Source organism: Ictalurus furcatus, chromosome 24 (assembly GCF_023375685.1).
Source record: "Ictalurus furcatus strain D&B chromosome 24, Billie_1.0, whole genome shotgun sequence".
NCBI classification, from domain to species: domain Eukaryota; kingdom Metazoa; phylum Chordata; class Actinopteri; order Siluriformes; family Ictaluridae; genus Ictalurus; species Ictalurus furcatus.
The window spans coordinates 19,314,229-19,327,056 of NC_071278.1; the positions used below are offsets into that span (position 1 = coordinate 19,314,229).

Here is a 12,828-nt window from a genome sequence, read left to right on the forward strand (position 1 = left end):
GGATCGGATGAAGTCATTATTCATTCAACCCGAGAGGAAAAAGAGCCTCAATTACCTCGAGCTAAAGATGCTATCAATGAATACGGAGTGCATATTTTACTCCATTCATCCCAGGCCCATTTAAAGTGAAAGGAGCGGCTCAACCTACCTTCCGCTGTCCGGTGTTTCGTGTGTGAAATCCGATGACGACTTTGTACACCATGTACAGCATGAATATTCATGCACGAAATCCATCGACTATATTGAGCCTGAGAGACCGAGTGTGTTTCAACAATATGGCATTGTACCAGTGAAACCGGTGCACTTGTGACCAGTATAAAACGATAATGCAGGGTGTGCTAATATATAGGCAAAACTACCATGAGAGAACGAACCGAGCAAAAATCTACGTACACGTAGGCCTAAAGATAAAGCCGATTGATCGATTCGATTTCATTTGTACAGCGCAGTTAACAACAGACACGGTCACAAAGCAGCTTTACAGAAATCCGCATGTAGATTTCGATCCCTCATGAACAAGCAAGAGAGGACTGTCGTGAGGGAAAGCTTCCTGAGATGTGAGAAGAATTTTTCCTTAAAAAAACCTTAAGAGAAACCAGACCCAAAAGGGAACACATCCTCGAGTTAAGCCGGGTTCACACTGTGCGATTTTTAATAATACGTTGCTTGTCTGTATGAACATGACCCCTGCTGTAAGCCATGTCAAACTGTAGGATCTCAGCTGTCGTTAATACGTCAGACTGTTCCACAGTCAAGACGCACGCAAGAAGACTCGCACGGAGTAAGAGAAGCCACACTACAGGACTGTGCCTCAAATCTTCTGACACAGAAACAATTTCATTGGAGGAAAAATTTGATCGCAACGGCCGTCAATCAGCTGTCAGGGAACGTGTCAAACTAGCCATCAAAGACTAAAGATTTTGGCCTGGGATTATAGGAATCTCTTAGGATTCTCAAACTTTGTCTCAGACGACCGAATCGTGGCCAAAATTGTACCGTGTGATCCCGGCTTTACACCGAACAGTGCGATTATAAATCATTACAGTATACAGGTGGAGAATAATAAGGAAAAGCAGTACTACGAGTGTCTACAGCAGTGGTCACCAACCCTGTTCCTGAACATCTACCTTCCTGAAGACTTCAGTTCCAACCATAATCGGGTCCACCTGACTATCTAATCATCGCCTTAAGAAGTTCTCGATCAACTAAAACAAGTGTTGGAGATGGAACCTGCAGGAAGGCAGATCTCAAGGAAGAGGGTTGGTAGAGCACTGGTCTACAGGATGTTCAGTATAAGAGCAGATTGTGAATCCGACAGTCTTTATGATTACAGCAGCAGTTCTGAGACGGTATCAATCTACAGGAGTCAGGTGAGATTATCAACTGAAGCAAGGGTAAAACTTGGACAAAATTTGCTACGAAATTTCCAAAACTACCTCCAAACTAACATGGGAAAGTCTTCAAGACAGAGGGCTTTGAAGTTTCTCAGGAACATGTCAAGCTGCATTTTTTTGTCTTAACTTAAAAAATGAGAAAAAGAGAGAGGTTGGTGAGGGAACTACTGTTTATAGCTGCTATATTGTAAGTGATAAAGTAATCTTTCATGGATGTTCCATAACATTAGAAATGACTATTTCTAGGGGCGGCTGTGGTTCAGGTGGTAGAGCGGGTCGTCCACTGATCGTAGGGTTGGCGGTTCGATTCCCGGCCCACGTGACTCCACATGCCGAAGTGTCCTTGGGCAAGACACTGAACCCCAAGTTGCTCCCAATGGCAAGTCAGCACCTTGCATGGCAGCTCTGCTACCACTGGTGTGTGTGTGTGTGTGTGTGTGAATGGGAACCAGTGTAAAGCACTTTGGATAAAAGCGCTGTATAACTGCAGACCATTTACTAAAATAATAGAAGTGCCATTATTTAATACATAAAAATTGGTAGCCTTGACTAGCCTGGAGCAAGAGGGGGAGAAAAAAAAAATCACTTCAGGAGTGTAACTTCCTGTCAGGTTGCGTAACTTCAGGATTGTAACTTCCTGTCTGGTGACTAACCTCCTGCTTGGTTGGAATGAAAACCTGCACCCACATCGGCCCTTTGCAGATAAGATTGGACACCCCTGCCCTAAACTCTTCATTACTCCTCGGCAGCAGGACAATAAGTGCTTATGTCTAATCGTTCTCTTAATACGAAGCCACAATCTATACAGAGTGCAGTCATGTCATTCAAACTGGTGGCAGTGTGATTTTCACTGAGAACACCATTTTACAGAAGCAACACACAGTGTAAACTGATAGCTGACATGCTGTCAGCAACTTTGCGTGAGGGCTTTGTGCGAGCAGTGTCACAACAGATTATAAGTGGCGAACGCGTTCTCGGTGACTTTTGCCGCGTCGTATCGATTGTTGGCCTGCCATCTCACACTCTCTATCGGCACTCCTGACATCATCTCCTTCACATATTGGATTCCACTCCGGCGGAAAGCTTACAAAAATCGCTGGAGCTCTCGGTCGACGTGCAGCCTCAGCAACTTCGCTAAAGTGTCTGCTTTCAAAACCAAACCAAACCCTCCCAGCAAGCGGGAATGGGGTCATGACGGAAACATGAACTCCATGAAGCACCTGCTGCTTTAAATGTTTGGGGAACTTTTGCCTTTAACTTGCACCCTAGTATCCATCAGGGTGGCTGGTATAAACGCTAAGTTCTCCGTCTTACAAAAGATAAAACGACATGGAAATAAGGTTTCATTCGAAGGTGGATTATTTTTGACTTTGGTTGGTTGGTTGGTTGGTTGGTTGTACACCAATGGTTGTACTGTAGGACAAATACACAGAATGGTATGGAGAAGCGAGGCTGAGGGAGTCTCAGGGAGTTTTTTCTTGCCACCGTCGCCACCCGCTCGCTCAATAAGGATAAATTCACACATTTCAAATCTGTATCCCGTGTTTATATGTTTCTGTAAAGCTGCTTTGAGACAATGACGGTTGTAAAAAGCGCTATACAAATAAAACTGAATTGAATTGAGGCTGATGAATCATGCAGCCTGTGAGTGTCAGTCCAGTCGTGTCAGGTAACACACAGATCAGAATGTCCTGTAGGTTTCTACAGACACATACATAAGATGTCATCAGCAGCACTTGAGATTGTAAACGAGATGGATAATTTACTCTATCTGACTTTTTCCCCACTAAATGCCTTTGGAGCAGAAATTAAAACAGGTAGAGTAAGCACACAATCCCAATCACAGTACAAATTACACAAAAAGACAGATGACAGAACTGTTTAGTGTTTCTTTTTAACAAAAGCATTACAACCCTTCTGTTTCATGTTTGATATTTAGAGGAAATATGGCACGAAGCGAGGCGCGAATTACAGACCTGAAACATTAGATATCCCAAATGATAGGCATTTGGCACTCTTAAGTATGTGTGTGTGTGTGTGTGTGTGTGTTGGGGGGGGGGGGGGGGAGTGTCATCCTTATTTTGTAATTGATGAGACTTCATGATATACTGCATTGCTCTTGATTGATATTAGATTTTAGCCTTCCCATCTAATATCACAACCAGCAGTCACTGAAAACCAAACATGGCAATCTAATCCGAAGTCTCATCAGGTAACCATACATCACAGTCTAATCTGAGTTCTAATCAGGTAACCATACATAGCAGTCTAATCCCAGGTGTAATCAGGTAACCATACATAGCAGTCTAATCTGAGGTATAATCAGGTAACCATACATCACAGTCTAATCCCAGGTATAATCAGGTAACCATACATAGCAGTCTAATCTGAGGTGTAATCAGGTAACCATACATAGCAGTCTAATCCGAGGTGTAATCAGGTACCCATATATAGCAGTCTAATCTGAGGTATAATCAGGTAACCATACATCACAGTCTAATCCGAGGTGTAATCAGGTAACCATACATAGCAGTCTAATCCGAGGTGTAATCAGGTAACCATAGATCGCAGTCTAATCCAAGGTCTAATCAGGTAACCATACATAGCAGTCTAATCCAAGGTATAATCAGGTAACCATATATAGCAGTCTAATCCGAGGTGTAATCAGGTAACCATACATCTCAGTCTAATCCAAGGTCTAATCAGGTAACCATACATAGCAGTCTAATCCGAGGTGTAATCATATGGTTTTCCTTCAGCACCCCATCACTCAGTGAATTCAGTGGGATTATACTTTTGCCTAAAATGGCATTCACATCACGTTGCCGTCATATTCAGACAGGAAACATCAGTGAATCCGTCGCTATACTCTTGTCCCAAATCGGTTTCAAAGATACGCCACAGGACTCGTTACATAAAACAGCACCACCTTATTCTTCCAAATTTCCAAACTTACCTGCACTATACAAAGTACCCTATATTCCTAATTAATTCTATATTCATTCCGATCTTTATCGAGGTGCATCGTCTATACTCACTTTTCAATACAAACACAGAACATGCAAAAAAAAAAATAATAAAAAAAATGCCCACCTTGTTCTTTGACTGAGATGTGTTCAATACACTCCTCATTTCCTTTCCAGTGTAAATGACAACACCTATTACAGTACCTGAGAAACAGAAACACATGCTGATAAATGATTAGCTGATTAAAAAGACATTTTGGTCAACACATCTTAATCAGAGATGCTAAGCCAGAAACGAATGACTTAACCTTTGCTTAGCTAGTTCAGTGTATTTACACGGGTACATTTTTAAATACATAGTTAACATACATATGTGTCATTTTATTTTATGTGCCTACTTCTGGAAAGGCCACTTCTATAAAATGATCAGTAGAAATTCGCAGTAGTAATATATTTTTTGTCCAACTATGCATTGGTATACTGTAGATACCATTATATCCAATGGGAAAAGAGGCTTTGTGCTTGGTTTTCAGTTCAAAGACACTCCAGAAGTGGTCTTTTCTATCGTCTACTGCCAAATTCAAAACAAAACCGAGTACTAGCTAAGTATAAAATGCATAACAATAAAATAAAGATGACAGTTTAAAGAACAAGTCAGAGAAGCGACACTTCTGGTGGGTTTAGGCAAGTTGTTGAGTTCCTAGCACAAGTACTGTACAGCTTGCATACGTATCACGGTCACATGACCCACTAACAATCAACTGCAAATTGTGTGGCCATAAGCCCTACAACAAGCACTTATAATAAAGAGCAAAACAATCAGTTAAAGTGAGGTGTATGTAGTGCGTAGGGACTTATATAGTGTACTTATATAGTGTGCTGACCATCATGAAGACACGCCCATCGCTTGAAAATTGCTTATCCTGTGTGAATGGATCATAATTACTACAGACATCGTCTGGCAACATTACTTAACAGAAATATGTCCCGAAATCTTACCCCCTGGTGTTACATCAATTCTACCAGGACAAATTCCTAGTACATGCAAGCATACCGGGCAATAAACTGATTCTGCCTCCTAGCTTTCAGCAATTACAAGAGTTTTACTGCATTGTGTTAATTGGCAAATTCAGTCACGTAAACAAATAACAGATAAAGTGTGAAAGGAGACCTTCAACATTTCCAGTGCACTTTACAAACCACTCAAGTCCTTGCTGTGGTGCAATTGAGTTCTTTTAATGGAGCAGGACTGATGGGGATATCCTTTTCCATCTGCAGGGATCCTGTGTTGAGTCTGGATGATGTCAAGAGTCTAAGTTTGAGGATAGACTCCGATCAAGGACAGGCCAAGAGGTGGCAAAGAGCTACGAGAAACCGCAAACCTCGGGAGAACCGAGTGAGGAAAAGCCACAGATCGATGAAAAGGTGACCGTTAACACAAGCAGGAGGCCTTTAGGGAAAGTTATAGCTATAGTGGTCGATCAGGATCAGGTTCGGATCTCATGGCTCTTGTAGAAGGCAGTAAAGGCGTAGCGGCAAGGCTGATCTGAGATCTGTGCTTTCAGATGAAGTTTTGTATCAACACTACCGAGAGACACTTCAGCTCCCATTAACGGCTCATCGGATTTCTCTGCATTTAGGCTAAGTGAAAATCAGAATCGCCGCAGAAAATATGGAAGATGTCAGCTAAACATTGAAGTATCAGCTTCACCATGCTCTAGGACAAAACTGTTGAGATATCTGATCGCAATATATGTGCATTTCTAGGGGGGAAGAAATAAAATAAATAGGTGAGAAGCTGGTTTGCTCACCAGATGCGACCACGGTACTGGCCCAAAGGGTGTTCTCAATGCTCAGGCTCTCATGGATGGGAGGGTCACAATCCTCCTGCAAAAAAACATCAAGATTCAGAGGCGTCAACAATGTTAATCAAGACAATCCTAGCAGGCAGACAGTAAAAAAAAAACAAAAACAAAGATTTTTACCATAAAAAAACAAAACAAAACATAGTTTATATTAGTGAACAGAATGGCTAGATATTTTAAAAGTTACATTTGGAAAAAAATGACATAACAGAAAATCAAACACATTTCAGGTTTACGGAGAGAACAGGAATATGTAATAATATCAGCTGTGTGGTCGGGAATTGCTTGCTGGCAGCGGCGATCGCAAAATCAGCTGGATGCTTGAGTTCTGGATGATTCCACAGTAACACGCATTAACTACCATAACAGTACATTTTCCATAAAATTGACCAAAGCGGTTATCTTTTCCAGGCGGTGTCAGTTAATATCACAGTTAAAACACCGCTGCAAAATCTTTCCAGATTAATAAATCCATTTGCTCATATCCTGATTAGTTAGGTAGAAAAAAAAAGCTCTTTTAGCGTATTTTTTGAGTGATATCTCATTCTAGTGTCCTTCGATGAGTTCTGCTAATACAATATAATCAGAATATAATCTGGATATCGTAGCAGTGTCATATCATTATATCACACAGACTACTATATATACACCCACAAAATAGCTCGATACATTAAAAAAGATTTTCATTATCACTAAAAGATGACACTGGTTCACACACCAATGCAAAATACTTGCTCTCGGTGTGCTAGTTTTTGCTTTCTGTAGGCTCACAATTCAAATGCTCACAAATTCACCTGGAGAAATAAAATTTAAAAAAAAGGAAAAGTTACTGTAAATGTGTCTTTCACATCACATTTTCTTTTCCCCTTCAGGGACTCTGTAGGTAAATGCTTATGTTTGGTTTTAGTTCTGCTTTAACTAAAAAAGAAGAAAGGTTTTCTCCTGTTTCACCGTAGCAAGGGGTCAAAAACTGCAAATGCCACAGCTAAACTGGAAATGCTGCTACCTCTGAAGATTAGGACATGACTGCATTATGCAGCAAATTCTATTAAATGTGGCACTAACTGAAATAGCTGAAAAGAAAGAAAGAAAAAAACCTTGGTTACGTTTATTAGAGGGAAATATATATATATATATATATATATATATATATATATATATATATATAGTGTAGAACATCCTATGATCGTCCTCGTTAGCACATCCCCACAAATGAGCACTTCAGAAAGCATCAGCGGGAACAGAAATTACGCTGCATGGACACACTGCATTTGTTTTCTTCCTCTGTCTACATCTGTTGAGCTGATGTAATCCTGCAGTCAGATAACAAGCAGCTTTTATTCCAGCATTTAGTCAAGCTAAACTAGTTCTGTCATGCTTGCACAATGTCTCGAGAATTTACAACCGACTAAAGTAGAGACTCCCTCAATGTCTCTACTTTAGGAAATGGAAATGGTATGGGACAACAGTCTCTGTAAAGATGACAGAATAAAGCCAACATACTAGAATATCCCTTTAGAGGGCATAGTTTTCCCAAGAACCCAGGATAAAAACCATGTCACGCAAACTAGCAGCTGGAATATATTGCATGATTAGAAAGTGTAAGGTTAAAAATATCATCTATATCCCACACAAAGACAACCACAAATATAGGGCAAAATCAACAGAAAAATAGTTTGTTATGACACGATCAGTCTCCAGACCTGACATCTGACAGATTTCTAACACACATGGTGTGAGGAGGTGCTGATAGTACTGACCGTCTGACAGTAGTTCTGGCTGCAAAGCAACACACATTAATGCGCTTGTTCTAATATGGTACTGTTTCTATAGTAACGGCTAAGACAGAGGTACTTGTAGAACGGACGCTCGACATAATCTAAAAACACTAATAAATCTACCCAAAAAAATGCATAATCACTGATCTGGTGATGTTTATTATGCACATTTATGAAAGGAGTCTTCAGTGTCAGAGCTTCGTAACAGAGCTTTTCAGGACAGAGGGTTTTGTGCTTTCTGGTTTCTCTGCAACATTACAAGATGAACTTTTCTCAGATTAACTTCAAGAGACAGAAAAAAAAAATCAAGATGTCCCTTGTGAGGGAACGACTGTTTATCTCTGCTAGAGCATAAGTGATACCAGAAAATCTCTTCTTCTGCAGTTGCTCTGCTTGGCAACTCTAAATGTAACTATAATTGGATAAAACGTACGTGTCGTTCGTTAATCAATCTTAAAAAAAAAAATGTAATCATTGCTAAATTGTTGTGGTATAAGAGGAATAAAAACACCAACCCTGGTTCACATTGGGCTGCATCACACCACTCCATCATTGATTACTGCCCTATAACAGCAAGAACCAGCTGTGTTTAATTCCTTATTTGTATTTTTTATATTATAACGAAGACATGCAAATATCTCAACTATGTAACTATGTGGGGGGCACGGTGACTTACACCTCCAGAGTACTCTGGGTACTCCAGTTTCCTCCTCCAGTTCAAAGGCATGTGTTGTAGGCTGAGCAACCATTATAAATCGTCTGTAGTGTGTGAGTGTGTGCGATTGTGCCCTGCGAAGGGTTGGCACTCTGTCCAGGGTGTCCCCCGCTTCGTGCCCGGAGTCCCTTAGGATAGGCTCCAGGCTCCCCACGACCCTGTGTAGGATAAGTGGTACAGAAACTCGATGGATGGATGGATGGAACTATGTCCTTCTTTATTCTTCAAGCCACTCTTCCTTTTACTTTTATGGTATTTTATTGTGAGTACAGGTGTTTTCTCTCACATATTTTACCCTTCAAGCTCTACTTTATGATATTTAAAACCAAGACCAAGTTCCATTAGACAGTCAGAACATATCGCTCACTCAACACCTACAGAAAAAAAAAAGATGGAACTTGATTCATATACAGAATGACGGTGCAGTTTGATCATACAAGGAAACAGTCCGTAGTTGGGTTTTAATAAGCCAATATCTCAAACTCAATTATTCCTGAAATTACCTGAATATACCTGAAAGCTTTTATGTTCTAAAGGGCTGACTGTGTTATTAAAAAGAGCCTTATAACCTTTCCGGTACACAATGACCTGTGATTTTATCACATACCGCTTAAAAAATTGTGATGGAATTGTTAGATGGCAGCTCTCAACCTTTCCTTGAATCTTTTTTTACAGGTATTATAAACTCACACCCACTGTGTGAATACAGATGGCTAAAGGACACAGGCAGGAGTTCTGTGACACCTATGACACACCCACACAGCTCTTAAATGCAGGCTATATGATGACAAAGCATCAAGGGTCGATCTGGTTACAGATCAAATGACTTTTCTGATATGATAACTATGACAGCTCAGCAGAGATGTCCTGCTTATGTTTAAAAGCAAGGTGGGAGGTGGGGGGGGGGTAAAACAGCATCAGCAAAGGTCATTCGGACGGACAAACCTGACGTTCTCGCTGATGTGAGGACAGCGAATCAGCGTCAGCTCTGTGCAAGTGCGTTTCATATGGCTGTAAATATCCAAAAAAAAACTATCAAAAAGCAAGTGTTTTACAGCATATCCTGATGATATAGCCAGGAACACTCTGATCCTGGATCAGCCCTTTCGGTTCGAGCTCTCGGATATGTGTGGGCTCAGGAGGGTGAGTCAGCGCAGGAAGTGATCTCCATCCTCTGCCTGCTGTGTGGCCAAGAGTGACGACTGTACACAAAGACGGGCTTTGTGCAGGGGCTCCCTTTCTCCTTTTCTCCCATTGCGCTTTCTTTTCTCTCTTTCTCAGCGCTAATCTGATGTTAATAAGGAGCTCGGCACAGCCGGTGGACATGGGAGGAGCCAAACAGCCTGTGATGTCATCTCCATCGGAGCTGACCAGCAACTTTGCAGTTTTACATTAACAAATACTATTACAATAAAAACCATTAAAAATGTGCTATTATAACGATTTAGTGGTTTCACGTGCATTCATTCTTCATTTCATTTCCTGTGTGTGTGTGTAAAACAATTCCTTACCCTAGTAAAATTCCCTTCAAAACTGTGTATGTCCAGCTGAGGCTTCTGAGCGTATACATATGCACTGATGGAGAACAAATCCTGGAAGAAGAAGAAGAAAAACAAACACAACGGAAAATGAACTAAACATCATACTTTCTCAGCGGAATTATTTCATTAGTTGCTCACTTGCTCTAAACACTTAAGCCAGGATTACACCATGGTACCTAATGTAGACATTCACACACAAGCAGCATTACTGTTCAAAGCCAATAAAAAATCTAGTGACGGCCAATCTGACGAATCTTGCAGTCAAATATGTGAAAACATGCAAAAACGGTGTGAAATTAGTGCATTCGAACCGTTTCAATATTGTCAATATATGTATATTATTGATTTTATAGTCTTATAAATAGAGCAAACAATATCAGTAAAGCTGTTTCACATTCATTTTTATTTATTTAGCCACTTTAATGTTTTTTTTTTTTAGTTGTGACTATTATTTAGCGAGACTTCATTTTTAGGGGAGCCAGAACAAAACTCCACCATCTTACATATTTAATCCAAATTCCATTTGGCGTCCTGTTTACTACATACACTCATGCTGCATCAAATTCGCCTACTAGTGCGTCCCAAATCGTAGTATGTTGAAACGAGTATCCCGAAGGCACCCGTGTGGATCCATGGACACTTTTTCAGTGTCCCTGGTCTTTTTCTAATCTTCAACCTGATTTGATGAGCCTGTGGCTGCTGTAACCTCAGATTCCTGTTCCTGGCTGACAGGAGTGGAACTCCATGTGCATACACTGTGCTGGCTGGATAACTGCATGAATGAGCAGGTGAACAGGTGTGGCCGGTGAGTCTACATTCACTATTTACAGTAATATAACAGTGTTATGCAGTGGCAAATACATAATTCACTCAAAAAAAAAAAAAAAAAAACTGACTCCAATAACTACGTGACAGAAGTGAATTATTTACATGTGATATCACTTTTGGGAAATGTTATGTTTGCTTTTATATTAACCTGGAAAACTCAATAAAGGTAGAACACAGGGTTTTAAACCCATTTTATTTTGCATTCGAATAAGTAGACACTCTGTAAATTCAAGTAGTATTTGGACAGTGTCCCTGACTACGCAATGGCCTAATCGACATTGTTGAAAGGTTAAAAAAATGTTTGAAAAGGAACTCATTTTTTTAGTGGCCATCAATAAACCTACAGATTAAAAGAAAAACCAAAATAAACTGTCTTAGTAAGGTGTTGGGCCACCACGAGCCATCGAAACGGCTTCGGTGGCATTGTTTCTACAGTATGTGTGAGGAAACAGTATTTTCTTAAATCTTTAATTAAGAACTTAATAAATAATTTCTTCAATATTCTGAGTAGTCAAAGTAATTCATTAACAGTGCATCAAGGAGTCAAAATGAACTCACCAAAGGTTATTTAACTATTTAAACAAACTGCTTACTTTACACTAAATAATCCACTTTAAATAATAAAATTTTTTTAAACCTGACCCATGCATTTATCCCATGAGTTTAAATGCAGGAAAACATTTCCAGCTTGAGAATATTTAAACGTCAAGGCCACAGGAAACCCTATCCGGCCGCTCCAACTCCCTCAGCGCACCAATCATTTGATGGCTTGCTGAAATTTTAATTCTGTGATCGCATTAAGTGGTTTTGGAAAGACAAATACAAATCTGAACTGGTGGATGGGTGTCATCTCAAACCCGGATGGCACTGAGGAGACAGATTCGGCCTGTGTCTTTGGCTCAAGTTACGGGCTCGTGTGTAACAAATGCTCCGGCTGGCGAATCAGATTTACGACCATATCAAACATGAGCCTCGGATGGAGGGGAACATCTGATGGAGGAAAAGCGTGCGGGATGGTGATAGAGTTACCGCTCAAAGCAACAGCTCTGGTTCTACTGCTGTGATTCGCTGATGACTGATGGGTAATTTTCAGTCAGCGTGGCTCAAAAAAAAAAAAAAAAAAAAAATCAGTGTGCAGTAACATATTGATTTTTTCACCCGTTATTATATGTGTGTGTTTTTATATAGATATATATATATATATATATTTATATATTATTTATTATATGTGTATATTATATATATATATATATATACACACACACACACACACACACATATATATATATATATACACACACACACGTACACACACGTTTCTCTTTTTTCACGTATCTAAATCACGTACATAAAGCTCTAGCATTGTAACATTATTGAAGATTATAAGTGCACAATGTAAAATGAGCAATTTAATTGATTTGACCTCATCTTCTGAGGTAAAAATCACTCACAGCAGCTTCTCAGCTATTCCTGACTTGAATGATCACTGTTTGGTCTTACATCGGTGCCAAAATAATCACCGGATCCAGAAGTGATTTTTGTTCTGTTGGCCAAATCTCACATTTTTATGAATATTAAAAAATCCTACCTTTGTCTGTGGCCACCTCCATTTATTCTGTTTACAAACTGAATCCTATGAAAGCGTATGTCTTTTCTTTTTGTTTTTTTTGACTGACCACTTCTGCAGCATTGTTTCTTAAACATATCTACCTAAAGCCATCTTTGCCTAGAAAGCCTAGAA

The 12,828-nt window shown here is 40.0% G+C and overlaps 1 protein-coding gene across 1 annotated transcript in view; it reads right to left on the reverse strand.

Moving 5' to 3' along the window:
* atp9b (ATPase phospholipid transporting 9B) overlaps positions 1-12,828 on the reverse strand; it is a 52,278-nt gene that overhangs the window by 24,913 nt on the left and 14,537 nt on the right. Inside the window, exons 9-11 of the mRNA XM_053612633.1 lie at positions 10,230-10,310; positions 6,172-6,247; positions 4,488-4,564 (exon numbers count right to left, since the gene is read on the reverse strand). Coding sequence (XP_053468608.1) covers positions 4,488-4,564; positions 6,172-6,247; positions 10,230-10,310 — 234 coding nt within the window. The remainder of the gene's footprint in view (positions 1-4,487; positions 4,565-6,171; positions 6,248-10,229; positions 10,311-12,828) is intronic.